General features: G+C 57.0%; 5 protein-coding genes across 5 annotated transcripts; 3 read left to right on the plus strand and 2 right to left on the minus strand.

The window, feature by feature from the left end:
• Positions 1-26: 26 nt before the first annotated feature.
• JN550_009991 (uncharacterized protein) lies at positions 27-997 on the minus strand (the record flags this gene model as incomplete). Its single annotated transcript, XM_049308196.1, has 5 exons — positions 27-227; positions 294-431; positions 492-637; positions 782-807; positions 960-997. 5 exons carry the CDS (start codon positions 995-997, stop codon positions 27-29), a joined length of 549 nt encoding a protein of 182 aa, XP_049168109.1.
• A 4,595-nt stretch (positions 998-5,592) lies between these two features.
• Positions 5,593-7,151, plus strand: JN550_009992 (uncharacterized protein; the record flags this gene model as incomplete). Its single annotated transcript, XM_049308197.1, has 2 exons — positions 5,593-5,927; positions 5,987-7,151. The coding sequence occupies 2 exons, from the start codon at positions 5,593-5,595 to the stop codon at positions 7,149-7,151; spliced, it is 1,500 nt and encodes a 499-aa protein (XP_049168110.1).
• An 833-nt stretch (positions 7,152-7,984) lies between these two features.
• Positions 7,985-9,136, minus strand: JN550_009993 (uncharacterized protein; the record flags this gene model as incomplete). The annotated part of the gene is made up of 1 exon (XM_049308198.1): positions 7,985-9,136. The coding sequence occupies one exon, from the start codon at positions 9,134-9,136 to the stop codon at positions 7,985-7,987; it is 1,152 nt and encodes a 383-aa protein (XP_049168111.1).
• A 782-nt stretch (positions 9,137-9,918) lies between these two features.
• Positions 9,919-14,848, plus strand: JN550_009994 (uncharacterized protein; the record flags this gene model as incomplete). The annotated part of the gene is made up of 3 exons (XM_049308199.1): positions 9,919-10,215; positions 10,272-10,707; positions 10,761-14,848. 3 exons carry the CDS (start codon positions 9,919-9,921, stop codon positions 14,846-14,848), a joined length of 4,821 nt encoding a protein of 1,606 aa, XP_049168112.1.
• A 443-nt stretch (positions 14,849-15,291) lies between these two features.
• JN550_009995 (uncharacterized protein) lies at positions 15,292-18,290 on the plus strand (the record flags this gene model as incomplete). The annotated part of the gene is made up of 5 exons (XM_049308200.1): positions 15,292-15,535; positions 15,634-16,071; positions 16,403-16,634; positions 16,691-16,893; positions 17,005-18,290. The coding sequence occupies 5 exons, from the start codon at positions 15,292-15,294 to the stop codon at positions 18,288-18,290; spliced, it is 2,403 nt and encodes an 800-aa protein (XP_049168113.1).
• Positions 18,291-18,293: the final 3 nt, after the last annotated feature.

An 18,293-nucleotide genomic window follows, 5' to 3' on the forward strand; every position in this document is an offset into this window, starting at 1 on the left:
ATTAACGGACTACATATATCATTCAATCACATCTCTCCGCACTGAGCGATAGCTACGTCCATATTGGGCACGTCCTTGCCACGGTAACCTGTCTTAGTAGCCTCCATCTTCTTGACCACGTCCATGCCGTCGACGACCTTGCCGAATACCACGTGCTTGTTGTCCAGGAACGGAGTAGGCACTGTCGTGATGAAGAACTGCGACCCGTTGGTTCCAGGGCCGGCGTTCTGAGTTGAGAATGTTCATGTAAGCACAAGGTGACACCTAGTCCGCGAAGCCAGATGTTATCTTACCGCCATAGATAGCAAGCCCGGCTGGTCGTGCTTGATGTTGAAGTTCTCGTCGGCGAACGACTTGGTGCCGTAGATGCAGGTGCTGCCCGTTCCGTCTCCGTTGAGGAAGTCACCGCCCTGGCACATAAAGCTCGGTATCTTGGGGGCAATACAGTTAGCGTCTGTCTCATATAGTAAGATGTCTGTTGATACACATACGATTCTGTGGAACTTGGAGCCCTTGTAGCCCTGGGGCCGGCCCGACGAGTTCTTGGACTCGCCGGTGCAGAACTGGCGGAAGTTCTCGGCTGTTCGCGGGACTACATCTTTGAAGAGCTCAAAGGTGACTCTGCCCAGGGGCTCTCCTATTATTCGGTTAGGTCTCTACATCTAGGAGGCTGGAGAAAAGTATATGGAAAAGTGAGGTGTGGTGAGTATAAAACGGTCACGTGATAACCAATAGTAGCACACCGACATCCTCCAATCTACAAGTGCTGTGGGGACTTTACCTCCGAGGGTGATATCGAAGAAGACCCTACATAGAAGAACCACTATTAGTCTGCTGCCGGTATAGGAATGCACATGGAGGTTCACATGCGCTGCCTTGTCCCCCGCGCACGCGCAGATCCAGCCCTAGACCAGGCAAGAGATTTCGACAGAGAATGCCGACTTGGGTGGAAAACTTACAGGGGGTTCCCCGACGCGGGGAGCTGTGTGGGGGGCATGGCTGGCAGATGGATGGACGGCCGACGACGAAGACGAACGATCTGTGGCCTTGGTCGTACGGGCAATGCTAATCTTCAGCAAACGGGTTTTGGGGCCTTCCGGGTCTCGTTCGCAGGGTCCCGGGTCACCAGACGGAGTTTGGCTTGCGAGGCGAGAGGCTGACTCTCGGGAATCTGATCACCCGGAGGCGCCCCACTCCTCGTTGATAGCTTGCGTTAGCGCGCTGGTGCTAATGCGGGCCGTTGGGCGGCGGGGAGGGGGGAATGGCGCGGGGCTGGCTGCACGCGCGTACTGATACGCATCCTACCATACTGCAGTACAAAACTGCGGGCAGGTGAGCGAGATATCTCTCTGCCCGTGGCGTATGACGTCCTATACTCTGCTTATTGCCTCCCATCGTGAAGACACAACATCTCTGGACATCTAGACAATCACAACCCTAGCAGTTCATCCCGTTGCCCTCGGAGTGGTCCTGGACCGTGGCTCCACCGGTTGCAACCCCCCTCGCTGAAGTCCCAGCAAGCTGGTTCGCTTAGGCGACTTGGCGCCTCGCCCAGCTTCCTATTAGCAACGCGCGAGTGAGCCTGCCGAGCGTTTCGTAGATGTTTCCAAGAGTTTGCCGTGACTTGTAGGACAGCGACACCGGCCGTGCACAGCCTCGTGAGATATGAGATGTGAGCTATGGGTGGAGGGGCTCTAAAATCCTAATTGGGGACACCAAGCACGATGGAGACTCGAAGAGATAGACTTTACTATGTATAACGTCACAGTCCCAGTGAGTTCATAGCTCTAGAGGGCCACTTGCCAGTCTTGCCCTAGACTCCAATCACCCACGTACTTAACTGGGGCAACCTGCAGTGCGGGACCCCCAGAGAAGTCCCCATGGGCCGGCAACCTCATGTTCTGGAGACTGCAACGGGGCATGTGCCCAGCCAGTTCTTCCAGTGACAACTGGAGAATTTGATGGGCCCTCGAGCACAGTCGCGTGTCGAGGCAGACATGGGGAGCCTCTCGAAGTGGCCTGCCGCTCGCAAACCTCGACCCATCTGGGCTCTGTCACAAAAGCTTATGTCTTACGATGCATATGCAAATTGGTTTAGAAGTGCCCTGCTACTAAGGTATCAGAGGGATAAAGCGTAAATGCACATGTTGAAATATGGGCTGTCGACTTGGGACCACTTGGAGCGCCGACATGTTTCGGGTCTTTCGCTTGGCTTCGGAATTACGACCGGCTGACAGCTGAACGGCATTTCCAATCCGTCCAAAAAGCTACGGTCTGGACGTTGCACACACTTGCTCGGCCCTTACTGAGTCGTTCTCATGGTTTGTTTTGCTGAGGTGAGCATACTCTATTGCTGGCATGATTTGAGTATTAGGCTCAACCGGGTGAATTTGGGTTTGGACTATTGAAATCGCACGGAGCTTTTTCCTCACCACCTGCGAGTTTGGATCGCCACCTGGACAAGAGCACGCAGCGTTTGTCAGTGCTGATTGGGGGCTTTGGACCCCCTCTGGCGTTTACAAATTCATGCTATGCCAAGATTACGGCGACGAAGGGGGGCCACATGCAATAGCTGGTGACGTGCGTCTTACAACCCACGTCAAACCCGTCTGACGGGAGACACGGCGCTACCAGCCTTATGCTTTATGAACTCTGGGGGCGTCTGATATTGAGTGTTGTTGGCCTGTGCAATGGACAGGTTTGGCAGGCCCGGTAATTATAGAACATGCCGGCTTGGACTACCCTATACCGGCGGCTCGTTCGATCTAAGGTTCTTGTGTATACTTGATTCAAGTCTCGTCTCTGATTCAGCGCTGGATTTGGAATCAGACCGGTAATGCTAGTGCCGGCTTGTCCCCCAATGTGAACAATGTGAATGCGCCTACGTATTAGTTGGGCGTCTGGTTTGAGCGATATTGCCCTATGTGGGCAGCGATGTAAGTCGCTGGTTCCCCAACCAGGCAGCGCGGCCTTCTATTGACGGTGACGACCGTCAGCATTCCGGCAAGCCGGGCGCCGATCACAAACCTTTCTTGCACACAACCCGGAATTCACTAGTGATGCGGTGGACGCATGCCACATTTCTGTGAGACGTGGGAGCCAAGGATTCGAGGTCCACAGCACCTCCGACGATCATATGGCCTATATGACTCTCGATCGTGGATTCAACGCAGCGATTACGATGCGTGGACCTCGTGGGTACAGTAGGATACAACGCCCGTGGTGCAAGACAGACTGATGATATCCTCGTGGGCTGCATGCAATATTAGACTACCTAATTATGTAGTTAGTATGAGCAAGGGCTTTGGCGCCGCCGGCAGAATCCCAGTTTCACGGGAAGTCAATTTCGAGCGGCTGCGCGAGAACCGCTAGGGGGCGGCCTCCTCGCTGCAGGTCGTGAACCAACATTCGTAATCCGCAAGGAACGGAGGGCAGCTATACTTCGGGCTTCTCGGCGGGATTCTCGTTGTGGACGAGGGCATCAATCCTCAATCTCGTTACGGCTCGTCACAAGCACCTGGAACCCGCGGCTTGTTTCTCCGATGTTTAACACTTGAGGTGACCGTCCAAAAGACTTGGGATGGTGTTGCTCAGCCTCTTTCGACTAAGGAATGTTGACGAGTCCTTTTGCTTCACGGACACGGACCCCTGCTAGCCAGTGGAACGGACGGGACGCAAGGCACAGGCTCAGCTCGGGGCGCGCATAAGAGATGGGCATGCAGGCATGGGTGTCGCAGAGAGGTCAATCTGCTGGCGACGATGCGTTTGCAACAATACCACAATGCGCAGAGTCGCCCGGGTGAGGCGCGGCCCAATTCGGTCGGGCAGCCCGTGGTCTCTACTGCGTACAATAGTAATTAACATTGGGCCCCGTTTGGCAATTGACGATCGGTGCGCCGTGGTGTCTGTATATGGCGCTGCCGGGTGGATCTCGAGTCCCTTTCACTCTCGTCTCAAACGAGCAGGGCGAGCCCGAACTCTTTTTAGTGTTGACGCTGGAACAATGCACTGACCACCGCCTCTTTCTTCTGATCCCAGCCAATCCGCGGCCGAAAGCCACCATTCACAGCGCCGCGTTAGATGACGCTATTGACGGGGGATGGCCCCGAAAGAACGAAAGCATATCGCATCTGGGGGGAGCAAGGGCCACGGATATGAGATGGAGGATTGTGTTTGACGCGGAGCCGGCGCTGTTGGTAGCCAGGCTTGCCAGCAAAGTCTGTGAGTAATGTTGCCGTAGTGAGGTACTTTCGGATCTACATATGATGATAAGGGATCGGGTGATCATCGAGTCAGGGCTATAGTCAGACATTATTCTGCATCTTGCAAGAGAGAAAAGACTCTGTCTGTCTGTGTGTCCGCCATGATGGAACACCAAGCCGCCCAGCATCACGGACACGCACGCGGTTTTCGAAGCCAAGAAACGTGACAGAAAGACAGACAAGCATCGCGGTGCCAACTTCTGGCTGCCAAGGTACCAAACGGCCCATCGTTGGCTGGCCCTCAAGCGCATGCCTTAGCGGCACTTGGACGCCTGTTCATAGATTTCAGATTGATATGCTAGCCCGCCTCCGGCTTAGGGAGAGGCACGGGGGGAGAGGGCTTGAGAGGGTGGCAGCGCCCAGTCAAGGGTATCGAGTCGTGTCGTTTGCCCCCCTGCCTCTGGCTGCCCAGGATCCCGACCTGGCCGACAGTCGACCGACCACCCGCGACGGCTCTGACGGTTCTGACGGCCCTGGTGCTGAGTGCTTGGCCTCGTCTGGCTCTGCAAGGTCACGCACACCCGACGCAGACGCAACGCAGACACAGACGCATTGAACGTGGGACGGTGGCCCCCCCTGCCAGCCTGGGCCCTGGCCCCCCTCCCTTCGCTTTCCTTGGTGCGCTGCTCGTGAGAGGAGGAGAGCAGAGAGCCTGTGGCCTGTGTTCCGGGGGGGTTGTCTCTGAGGAGGTGGGTGGCATTGGAATCATTCTTGTTCTCCACCCTGCGCCCAGCCTAGCACCAGCACCAGCACCAGCACCCGCACCAGCGCCAGCACCCAGCAGTTGCAGCACCCAGCCGCCCCAGAGAGAGAGAGGCCAGAGGCCAGAGGCCCCAGAGCCCGGCCGAGCCGACCATGCCAGTGCCGTCTCCATTCCACTGCACCTAATAACCTCACCATCTCGCATCCTCGTCTCACTTTCCTCCGGACTTGGTCGTTTCGTCACTCCTGCTGGCTCTTGCCGTCACAACACTAACGTTAGAGTGGTCTCAATTTTCCACTTTCTCAACGTCCATCCTCTCGGCCCTGCTTTTCTTCTTCGCTGCAAGAGGAGCATCGCCAAGTCCGCCCACCCACCACCGCGACCGTAGCCGCGCTCGACTGCATCTCGAAATAAATGGAAGCGCTGAACCTGGACTTCGACCTGGACTCGGACTCGCAGCAGCAGCACTGGCACTAGAGGGCGGGCCGGTAATTACGAGCGACACTGCAGCGGCAGCGGGTCGACTCGCCGACACCATTGACTGCGTCTTTGTTCGCCTCAATTTCCCTCAGCCATTGACCTCGTCGTCGTTGTCGTCGTCGCCGACGTAGACGTAGGACGTCTGCCATGGCTGTCCTCAACCAGGCCTTTGTCGACGGCGCCCACGCCGTCGTCAGGGCAGTCGCACGACAGGCTGCTGAGGCCACATCGTCGGCTCTCAACACGGCTGTCACCTCTGCCTTGAGCAGCAGTGCGACTTCTCCGTCGCCTGCAAGTACCTTTCTGTCGAGTACAGACTCGCCCACGCCGCTTTCGACCTTGACACCTACTCCCGACCCGACGACTAGTGCGAACCCTGGAAACACGGGGAACCAAAACAACAACAACAATAACACCGGTACCAGCTCGCCATTGTTGTTCTTCGTGGCTTTGGGATTTGGTGTGGTGTTCACCAACCTATGGTGAGATTAGATTTGCCTCAAAATTGGCCACCAGACCCTGATTCTAACCTTCTACTCAGGATTATCGTTGGCGTTAAGTACTGCTTCCGATACAATGCCCGGAATCGCCAGCTGCGGGGGCTTGATGAAAATGGGGAGCCAATTAACTTGGAGAACATGCCGACAAGGCCGCATCGCCGGCGCCGTGAAAAGAAACTCATGACCATGGACGAGGTCAACGACAAGTTCCCCATGATGAAATACAAGACCTGGGTTGCCGACCGTGCCAAGGAAGGCTTGCCAACCGCCGGCGGCGTATCTGTGCCGCCTAGCCGGGCCAACAGTGTGAGGAGCGTGACGGGCATTGTGCCCGAAGTGCCATCCAAGGAGCGCAACTCTACCGAGGACGCCACCATGACCGCTGCAGGGGACAAGTCCAAGACTACCAACGCCGATGGCACCACTGGTAACGCCGAGGAGAACGGCGCCGCTCTCACTCATACGCAAACCGCCGGAAGCATCATCACCAAGGATCCTGACGCTGCACACGGAAGCGACGACGAGGACGATGACCACATTGACGCTGCCGTCCCGCCTGAGCTGCTCGCCGCCTCGGGTGACACCTGTGCTATCTGCATCGACACTCTTGAAGATGACGACGATGTCCGTGGCTTGACTTGCGGCCATGCTTTCCACGCCGTGTGCTTGGATCCGTGGTTGACAAACCGCCGGGCCTGCTGTCCCCTGTGCAAGGCGGACTACTACACCCCCAAGCCGAGGCCGCCGCCCGCTGACGGTGACCCGAACACTCCCACTTCGCCGAATGCTGATCCCGCGAGGAACAACGGCCGCGCGAACATGCCCCGTCAGCCGCCCAGGACACTCATGGGCTGGAGCCTTCGAGAGGCACCGCGGTCCGTGCTAGGTCGTTATGGGAATACTACCAACGTTGATTCCAACGGCCGGGCCAGACGATCTGACAGGGATAGAAGGAGGCGCGGAGAGGCAAGCCAAGGGAACAGTCGGGCAACCAGCAGGACCAACGCTCAGGTCACCCGACCAACCCCAGCGCAGGAGGACGGTCAGCAAGCAGGCTGGTATAGTAGGTTCAGGAATCGTTTCCCGCCGTTCAGGCAGAATCAGAGCGCCCAGGCACAGGCCACGGAGCCGGCATCTGGGACGACCAACGCAGATACTACTGCAACTCCTTCGCAGCTCGAGGCAGGGACACGAAGTACGAGCTGATATACTGGTTGATACGTAATATACACACATCATCGCCTTGTACACCACCTGACGAATATGACGAACCGCCCTTGTCTTTCCTCGTTTATTATTTTAAGCAACTTGCTTTGCGTTTTTTTATCCACGTCATGGCTGAGAGGCCCTCGATCTGAAGTACCGGATCTTCTAAGTGGAGGCTTTCTCACAGGATCAAATCACCCACGAATCCATATCAGGGGGCAGAGCACCAAGGTGTATGCCGACCTACTACCATTAGGCGCCAGGTGGCCACGATGACGAATGTATAGAGGGAAGGGCATGGAAGCGAGGATCTTGCCTCGCGCGGTGTGATAGTTCATCTATGGGACCTACAGCGCAATGGAAGTATGTGGGTAAGGGGCACCAAGGGAACATTTGCATCGATGGCACACACAGGTGTTTAGGGGCGATTATTTCCATCATCACATAGTTCCCAGGAAGTAAAGGGCGGGGGCAACGGAGTATGGCGAACGAAATCAGTATCATACGTAGCAGGAATTGAGTGCTTATTTAGCAACGCAAACGCCTCCTTTTGCAAGCCCCTACTGCCGAGGGCTAGGAGCTGATATTTGGTCTTCAGTGTTGTCAACTCCTCAACTTCGTGCATGCAGGTGTAGCACTTCGGAGGATGCTCAGGGGTTCAGAGTACCCGGGTCTATGATCATGAAGGGCTACCGGCGACAATTCTGAAGGGCAACGGTGTCAATCCTCGTGGGATGCCTCGTAGGTATTGGGTATCTTTCGTGAATTTCTCTACACAGGCCGCAGTTTCGTGGTCTGTTCCATCATGCCCCGCCCTCCCGGCGTCGCCTTGGTTACAGGAACTTGCCCTTGCTGAAGCGGCCGCCAAAGTCGCTGGCCTTGCTCATCAGCTCCTTGCGCTGCGCCGTGCCGATGCGGCTGCCGGACCGCATGTCCTTCTCCCAGTCGAAGCCGCGCGCGCTGGGGTCGTCCTCCTCGGCCTCGATGCGCCCGCCCGCCCCGCCCTCGCGCCGCTGGTGCTCCGCGTACAGGCTGGGGCCGCGCGCCGCCTCCAGGTTCGCCCGGATCCACGCCGCCTTCTCTTCCTCCTCGCGCGTCAGCCGGCCACCGCCACCACCAGCGCCGCCCGCCGCCCCGGTTTTGCTGCTGCTGCTGCTCCCATCCGCCCCGGCCCGCCCCAACACCGCGTTCTCGAGCCGCTGCCGCTTCTGCTCCGGCGTCTCGGTCCAAATGCTGCTGATCTCTCCTCCTCCGCCGCCGCCGCCACCGCCGCCGCCCGCGGCCGCCCGCGGCCCGGAGTTGAACTTGCGCGCCCGGATCTGCGTCGGGTCGGCGCGGCGCGCGCTGTCGGCCGACGGCGGCGCCAGCATCCAGTCGTCGCGCTGCGGGGCCTGGGGGTTCGCGGCGGCCACGGCGGCGGCCTCCTGGGCCTGGCTCTGCCGCGCCAGGTGCGACGTCGAGGTCGGCAGCGCGGGGCCGTAGTCGTCGTCTGAGTCCGAGTCCGAGTCCGGCCCGGGACCGCGACCGGGCCCTGCGTCGGGTGCGTGCGTCGGCCGCTCCGAGAGCGGTGCTGGCGGTGGTGCGGGCCCGAGGACTCGCTTTGGCGCTGGTGCTGGGGCGGGCGCGGGCCCGGTGTCTGAGTCCGAGTCTGAGTCGTCGAGAGCGATCTCGTTGGTGTTGGTATTTGAGGGCGGAAGGGTTGGGCCGATCGAGGGTCCTATGGATGGCCCTATGGCTGGCCTTTGGTTACTCTCGGGTGGGGGAGGCAGTGACGGGCCTATGGATGGTCTGGCGGGAGCTTGGCTTTGGGACTTTGGTGCCGAGGGACCGTAGCCGTCATCCGAGTCGTCGCCGTCGTCCAATGCGATCTCATCGTTGTTTGTGGTAGATCTCTTGGGGGACGGAGAGTCGCCGGCGCCTTCATCGTCGGGGGTGCGCTTTCGCTTGGAAAGGTGTGGTGGTAATGTAGGGCCGATGGGCGCCATAGCTGGTAAGGGAGTCACTGCACAGACTTGTGCGTTGGCGGCGTTGGGGTGTTGGGTTTCTTGTCTAAAAGACGGAAAGAGAGAACAGTAGTAGAGTGGCAGCCTGGCCTAGGTACGTGCATAGAGTATAGTGATATACTATATACTATGCACGTCAGATGAAGTGGGCGACGCGACTGAATGAATGAGAAGCAAAGGTCCCCCCAAAACTAGGACGCACAGGCCAATGATGTAGTGAGCGCAACTCGCGGCCTGGCAGGGGTTTGAACGCCCCGACAGCCCGATCAGCACTGGGAGCCCGTGCCCCCCAGCGATCCTCCAGTGGGATTCACTGCCGCTGATTGGTGCTGTGCCAGGCTGAGCTGCGCGCCGGTGCAGTTGGAGTTGGAGACTTGGAGTCGACAAGGCAGAACCTCAAAAGAGCTCACGGGCTTATCGACGTTAGCATCGCTTGTCGTGCTGCGTGCTGTTGCATCTCTGGTGGTTCTTGTCGTCTGGAGCTTGAGACACGAGCTTCGCGCCCCGAAGCCCTTCTCCCAACCGACCTCTCCTCCAAGGCCAACACAACCTCCTCTCTCTCCTGCACCCGCAGTCGTCGTACCCTGCGTCCATCTGTCCTAGCTTGTACGAGGGAGGCCCCAGACGGAGACTAGATCACCAAGGAGACACCGGGATCAATCAACTGCGCATACACAAGACCGGGCGTACGTAAGAGGCCATGAGTTCCATGAGACATATCCAATGAGAGTGTACACGCCGGAGGAGGACGATGCAACATCACCATGGCCGACGACGACCAGTTGGACTTATCGCCGTCTGAGGACCAGGCCTCCAGCGACGAGGAAACCATAAAGGGAGACCAGGAACACGGCCATATAGCCGAGATCCTAGAGGAGGAAAGACAGGACGAGGCCGCCGCGCCCCCCGAGAGCAACGGCGCCATCCCGAGTCGCTATCGCCAGCTGTTGCGCGAGCAGGATGACACCTCAGATTCCGCTTCGGCCGAGGGGTTGCCCAGGAGGGTCGGCAGTCCAATTGACTCCCTCCTGTCTGTGCCCGATGATAGCCCGTCAATACAAGTAAGCCGCCAGCGGCAGATCCGCTCTCTACGCTCCAGACTGACTTCCTCTCTCAGGGCTCGCTGCTGTCGTCCCCCGGCAGCAGTATACTCCCCTCGCTAGCCTCCCGGCCCGGACTCAGTAGCCCAACCCCGTCCTTTCGACCGTTTGACAGACGATTCCAGTCGCGCATTTCCTCGCCCTCGGTGCTGTCGCCCAGGCCCTCGTCGCCGGCGTTTCTGGCGAACCACAGTCGATCCGTATCGCTGAGCAGCAATTTCCTACAAGACTCCGGCGACACCGACACTCCGTCGCCCCCCTGGGAGGTCGTACGATGGACGAGACTCCAGAAGTTGAACGGCCAAGCCTTCTCGGAGGCCGGGAAGCGCAACTTCGGCTCCCCAACCTGCATAGTCGTTTCCGCATCCATCGTCCTGGGCACCTCCAAGGGCATAATTCTAATGTTTGATTACAGCCAAAATCTGAAAATGATCATTGGGCCGGGCACGAAAGGTCAGCTCCCCAAAAGCCGCAACTGGCCGAAACTCATGCTAATCTTGGTATAGCTGTCGAGTCAGGGGCCATCACTGCTCTGGCCGTGTCGGCGGACCACTCGACCCTTGCTGGTGGTCACGCAAATGGCAACATCTTCACCTGGGACACTACCCGGGCTTCGAGGCCATTTCTCACGATCTCTCACCTGGAGGAAGCCCAGTTACAAAACAGGACCCAGGACGGACACATGCCGAATGTCGCTGTTACTCACCTGGGCTTTCTGGGCACACGCCATACGGCTTTGGTTTCCGCTGATGACCGTGGCATGGCATTCTCGCACCTCGCCACCAGGGGAACCGGCGCTCTTGGAAGAACGGTCAAGACGGTCAGGATCCTGGGTCGCTATCCGAATGCCCCGACCCCGGCCGGCAAAACTCTCAAGCCCAGCACCGTTTTGGCCTTTGCTCCTTTGCCGCTTGGCAATGTCGAGCGGGCGACAGACTCCATGGGCTTGACAGCAATGCTGACACCGTACCTGTTGGTCATCGTATCAACGACCCCAATTGCTCAAACGCAACACAAATCAGCGCGACCGAAAGACGTGGCGCCGCACAGCGCTATGAGCGGGTGCTTGGCATGGTTTCCAGCGGTCAAGCTCAAGGTGCCAGATCCAAACACCGGCAGTACCATGTCCAAGGTCAAGCTGGTGTACTGCTGGTCCAACGTCTTGACCGTTCTCGATGTGGATGAGGTGCCTACTGAGGACAAGGATAAGCCCCCTGGTTTGAGGTTCAAGGCCCGCAACCGCTGGAAGTGCGAAGAGGCCATCGTTGCTGTCCAGTGGCTGACCCGATCCGTTCTTACCGTGCTCACCATCACGCAACGGCTCATTATACTAGAAGATCGGACCATGCGGATGACCGAAGGTTTCGATCTCATCCACAAGCACATCTATCATGCGGACCTCTTCTCGAAGCAGCTACATGCGCTGGTGGAACAGCTAGACGAGGAAGACACGTCGATGCATGGCGTTGTCGCCGACGCTTTCTACATGAGTCTCAAGGCTTACAAAGGACGAATCTTTCTGCTGGGCTTTAACGACGTATCGATAGGCGCCTTGTCAAATTGGGCGGACCGACTCATCGCCTTGATGGAGAACGGCGACTATGTTGGGGCCATCCAGCTGGCAACTTCTTATTACACGGGCGATTCTGACAAACTTACTGTCGGACTGCCAGAGGATACCGGACTGAGGCATAAGATGGTTCGTGACAAGTTGGTGGAGATCATGAGCGCGTCATTGAAGTACGCCTTTGGCCAACGACACAAAAACCGCGCTGCAGTAGACGATCAACATCTTCGGGAGCTGGCAGAGACCTGCTTCGTTGCGTGCCAGAATATCGGAGATGTCGACTTTGTCTTCGACGAGATGTATGAATGGTACGAGGATGGAGACGTGGAAGGCATCTTCCTCGAGACACTAGAGCCATATATCCTTGAGAGGACGATAAGGATGGTACCTCCTACTGTTGTCAAGGCTATGGTAACGCATTTCGTGAGCAAAGGCTGGGAAAGTCGGCTCGAAGAGATGATTTGCCACATGGAAACGGCAACCCTCGACATTGACGAGATCACCCTGCTTTGCAAGCAGCACAGTCTCTATGATGCCCTGATCTATGTCTGGAACCAGGCATTGCGGGACTACGTGACTCCGATGATAGATCTAGTCACCCTTCTGATCCCCCTCATGCAAGATGGCGAGCGTGCGTCTGATGCCATCATGAACGACGAGATATTTGGCGTCAATGCTCTCAAGATGTTCCCGTATCTGTCATATACATTGACTGGCAGGGTATACCCCACCGGAGAAATGATGGACGACGCCTTGGCATCACAAGCCAAAGCTGAGATATACTGGTTTCTATTTTCCGGGAAAACCATCACATGGCCCAAAGGAAGCAACAAGACATTCCGCACGCGACCGATGCAGAACGACGAGCCATCTTTCCCATACCTGCGCATGATACTCAAGTTCGACGCCCCGAGCTTCCTCAGCGCATTAAACGAAGGATTCGAGGACTCGTTCCTCAACGATTCTCAAGAGAAGCACCTGAACGGCGGTACAGGGAAAGACCTGCCCGAGGAGCAGTTCTTTGGGATGACTGTCGACCGACAGTACGTTGTGTCCATTCTGCTGGAAGTCATGAGCCCCGCGGATTTCGCGCCCGAGGATACGATCTATTTGGACATGTTCATTGCTCGCAACCTTCCCAAATTCCCGCAGTATCTCATCCTTCCTGGTTCCACTCTCAATAATGTGGTCACTGGTCTCTGCAACTATCCCGGTGCAGACTTGGCCGACGATGCACAGCTCAGCGCGGAGTATCTCCTTTCCATATATCATCCTCCAGATCTAGCACCCATGATACCCCTATTCAAGAAAGCGGGATTCTTTCGAATCTTGAAACGAATTTATCGGAATGATAAGCAGTACGGTAAATTGCTACAGACCTATTTCGAGGATTACGAAGATCAAGAAGAAATCTTCGACTGCATAGCGGAGTGTTTGCGACCGCAGGTTGGACTTACCAAGAGGCAACTCCAAGATGTACACGATGTCATCAAGCAGCACTCCAAAGACCTTGTTGAAATTGACCCGGTCAAAGCCGCCCATACCCTCAACGAGAATGCTCCTGAACTGCATCAGTATGCCCTCGACTCGATATCCGACAGACCTGAGCTTCAACACGAGTACTTAAAAGCTCTACTCGAGCCTGATGACGAGCCGTCAAATGAGCGCACCAGCACACTTGGTCGCGACTTTATCGAGCCCTACGTGCAGCTGATGTGTCGCTATAACGCTAGCCATGTTTCTGACTATGTCGGTCTTGTCCAGGCTTCCAACCTGAGGTTGGACAAGCTATTGCCTACAATGGAGGAGACCGGCGTCATCGATGCCGCTGTCATGCTTATGGCTCGCGAGGGCCAAGTCGTGGATGCCATGGAACGTTTGATTAAGCACCTCAATACCCTCGAATCCGCACTTCGGGGCCTCCTGGCCGGAACCAACGGATATACCGAGGAGTTCCAAGTCCAAGAAGCGGCGGAAGACCTCTTGAAGGGGCTGCAGAAGTACACTCACGTTGGCATCTGGCTTTGCCAGGGTCAGATGAAGTCAACAAGAAACGGTTCTCTGCAACGAAGGCAGAGCTCGCCAGCTACCAATGAGCTCACCCTTGATGAGAGGCTCTGGCTTGACTTGATTGACACTACGGTTCAGATCACCCGCCGACTGACGTCTGTTCTTGTACAGCCGGAGTTGGCAGAGAAGGGTGCGGCGCACCACAGTCAAGACGCAGAGAAGCTGGTCACCCTCCTGAGAACCCTAGTCCAGCACACCTTTACTGCCTTGCTGACCGCAACTTCTACGCAAAACGCAGCCCAGCCTCCTTCTGCTCGCCTTCTCTCAACTTCGTCTAATGGATCTTTGACTTTCCTGCGCATCCTGAAGGCCTTCCTGACCCGCGCCGCTGTCACCTCACCTAATCTCGCGGATCTTCGAGCAGTACTGACATCGATCTTCTCCGCCTACGCCTACGAGGAATCGATTCTGCAGCTATCGAATCGTTTATTAGAGCAACAGCTCTTTGTGAATGTACAATCGGCTGTACAACTCAGACAACGCGGGTGGCGCCCCAAGGGTTCGACCTGTGAGGCGTGTGGCCGCAGGCTATGGGGTCCAGGCGTGCAAGGCAATGTCTTTGAGGCCTGGGAGACGAAACAGGCCGTCGAGGATAAAAAGAGGGAGGAGCGGCAATTGGCCAAAGCTGCCATAGGAGCGCCTGCCGAGAGGGGCAAAGGGAAAGCAGAAACTCCACGAAAGCTCCTTGATAATGGCCTAGAGGGTATGGCTGCCGAGGAAGACAGTAGCAACGCTACTGAACATACTAAGATCGGGACAGCAGAGAACCCTGCCACTAACGGAGGGCAGAACAGTCCCAGGAGAGACCAGCCCTTGGGACCACTTGTTGTTCTCGCCTGCAGGCACATTTACCACCAAAGCTGCCTGGATCAGCTGCAGGCGCAAAAGGGGGAGTCGCACAGATCAGTGGACGACTACGGGAGAGAGCGGGAGTATAGATGTCCTATCGACGGGTAGGCGTGCGCATGTCGCATTGTTATGAAGCGAAATATGTTGCATAGGATCTTCTTGATGCCTTGCGCAGCCACACTGCAATTCTAGAAATAGATCGAGGCACAGCCCGTGATGAACACACGTACAAGCGTCAGTAGATTCATATGAAGAGCCCAAACGCGTTTGATGATATGATATCATGCCATGCTTCATGTTATGTCCAGTTTGTGTTTTCCAATAGAAGATAGATTGGTGGGGAATAGATGACTACACGGTCGTTGGTCGCCAACTAATACTCCTTCGAGGCGAGACGTGCATTGTGGAGCGTCCCGCTGACTAGCGTAAAGTGGCATTGCTCAATCATAAAGAAGGATCGCGGATTCCTGTCAAATCAGGCGTTTCCCTTTAAAAACAGGCATGCTGCCAACGTCCCCGGATACTAATTCGTCAGGCAGATGTAGCTCATCATGACTTTCTTCACAGCATGGTGGAGGCTGACATTGGGCATCCTGATTGTAACAGTGACGGTGCACGCGACCGTTCAAGATGCCGGTGGTCACTCGTTGCGGACCACAAAGTCAGCGACGACAGGCTCGACATGGGGGCCCTATCGGCCGAATCTATACTTCGGGGTCCGCCCACAGCTCCCCGAGACGCTCCTGTTCGGGCTGATGTGGGCGAGCGGCGATAGTCGCGATGGCATGCTACGCAGTAAGTCGTCCCGTCCCCAAGCACGGCTGTTTGTTTCATTCCGCCAGCCAGGGGGCCAGGTCACGCTGACTAAGACTCGCTTTTGCCTGGGGGAACAGCCCTGCGCGACACATGCGAGCAGGACGACGGCATGCAGGGCTACGGGTGGACCAGCTACGACCCGCGCGCGGGCGGGAGCCAGACGATCCACGACGCCGCGCTGCGCGTGGACCTGAAGGTCGACTTTTACAAGTCCCAAGACGGCTTGAGCTGGACGGCCCGGGTCACGGGGACCCCGAGGGCGGGCGCGCCGGCCGACCTCAAGACGGCGGTGGTTTTCCATGCCGCGATGGAGCGCGCCGAGAGCCCCACGAGCGAGAGGAGCTTGCGCTGCGTCCGCCACTTGCGGCATCGGGATGATATCCGGTGTATGGCGTTGCTGCCGGAGCTGGACCCCGTAGGCCTCTATATAACGAGGGGCACGGATAATAAGGTGGTCGAGGGGCCGTCCGTGATGAGCTTGAACGTGACGGAGGACCAGATCTGGCAGGCTAAAGGTAGGCAGCTCCCGATGCTAACCCGGGTTGCGGCGGTTTCTAATACGAAACTCCTACAGCTGTTTATACCAACGCGATTAGAGGACAGGCTGGTGATGCAATGTTGGTAAATGCCCCTGGTATCGGCAATATCCACTTTTCACAAATGGTGTTCCAGGGGCCATTCACAGTATGGATTCTTCTTCGCCTATATTTGCGTCGCATAACGGTCTGGGGCTGACCTGTTACGGAACAGGTAGACTTTGCATATAGTGAAGTCGAGACGATGTACATTACAGGCGAGTGCAGATTTTGCCCGAGGAACTCAGACGATGCTAACCAGGGACTCAAGACCACATGGTTGATCTCATGGACGGGCACTCAAGTGCCGCGTTCTCAACGCGTGTGGATGCTGTCTTTCCCAGGGCAGCGCCCTTCGAGGACCAAAAGTACGCCGGGCTCACGCAGTCGCTGTTGGCGAACCTCCTAGGCGGCATGGGATACTTCCACGGCGATCAACTGATCGACTACTCGCATGCGCCCGAGTACGAGGAGACGGACCTCAGATTCTGGGAGAAGGCTGCGTATGACCCCCCTCATTAGAACGTTAGCCCACTAACTAACTAATCGGTATGCTTAGAGATGCCATGGCGCACGCTCCAGTCACCATCAAACCCAATGTGTCTCTCCTCTCCTTCGTCCCCTCGAGACCCTTCTTTCCTCGTGGTTTCCTGTGGGACGAAGGCTTTCATCTGCTCCCTGTGATTGAGTGGGACCTCAACCTAGCTGTTGAAGTCCTCAAGAGTTGGCTTAGTCTTATGGACGATGATGGCTGGATTGCACGTGAGTATAAGGTCTTCTAACATATATACTGATCTGGAACCGACGTTACATGCAATATTGCTGTCGTTCTTCTCTCGTATGGCTTGCCACATACTGACTATATTTTCTCAGGCGAGCAAATCCTGGGACCAGAAGCACGAAGTAAAGTGCCCAAAGAGTTTCAGACACAATATCCACACCATGCCAATCCTCCGACTCTCTTGATGTTGGTTTCTGTAATCATCTCCAAGCTTACTCATGCAACGCCTTACAACGGCGACTCATCCGACTCGATCACTTCAGCAGAAAAGGGCCAAGCGCTCGTAAAAGAGATTTTCCCTCTGCTCTCCCGCCACCATGATTGGTTCCGCCGCACGCAAGCAGGCAACTTCACGGCGTACCCACGACCTAGTGGCGCCAATGCCGAAGGGTATCGCTGGAGAGGCCGCAACCCCGGCCACTGTCTTGGGAGTGGGCTGGATGACTATCCGCGGGCGGAGCCCCCTCACCCGGGCGAACTCCATGTCGATGCACTCGCATGGATTGGGGCTTCAGCAAAAGCCCTGCAGCAGGCGGCCGAGTACATTGGCGAGGATAGCAGTATTTATAAGGAACAACTGCAGGCGGTTCGTCAGAACCTCGATACCCTCCACTGGGATCCGGCCACGGAAACCTATTGCGATGCGACGATTGGCCACGATGGAAAATATAAGCACGTGTGCCATACTGGTTATGTATCGCTAATGCCGCTGCTGCTCGGGCACTTGGACGAATCGCATCCCCACCTGCCCGCCGTTCTTGACACCCTATCGGACCCAGCCAAGCTCTGGTCGCCCCACGGCCTCCGGAGTCTAAGCGCCCAGGACGAGAACTACGGCAAAGACGAGGACTATTGGCGCGGCGCCGTCTGGATGAACATCAACGTCCTCGCGGTCCTCGGCCTCCGGAACCTGGGCAACAGCACGACCGCGGGGGCCAGGGCCCAGTCGCTGGCCGCGCACCTGAGGAAGCGCGTCGTCGACACTGTGTACAGCAGCTGGGAGCAGACCGGCTTCGCCTGGGAGCAGTACAGCGACGGCACGGGAAAGGGGCAGAGGAGCCGGGCCTTCACGGGCTGGACGGCGGCTGTCCTGCTATTGATGGGTCTCGAGGACGCCACGGTTGTGTTCCCCGATCCACTCGAGGGCAGCACCACGCATTCGAGCGGCTGGACAGCCCCAGCCATTGGATTTGTGGGCCTGCTGGTTTTGCTTGTGCTGTTCAGACACAGAATAATGGGACTCTGCAGTCGCGTTGCGATAGTCTGGCGGCAGTCTCGGTCTCACAGGTATCATCAAGGGGACGAGGGGAGGGCCCTGAACGAGGCGATCGACTTGGATGACTTGTATGAGTCTGACACTGATACGGCGGATAGATAAAGT

This window comes from Neoarthrinium moseri (assembly GCF_022829205.1).
Source record: "Neoarthrinium moseri strain CBS 164.80 chromosome Unknown scaffold48_Wmoseri_CBS_16480, whole genome shotgun sequence".
Taxonomy (NCBI): domain Eukaryota; kingdom Fungi; phylum Ascomycota; class Sordariomycetes; order Amphisphaeriales; family Apiosporaceae; genus Neoarthrinium; species Neoarthrinium moseri.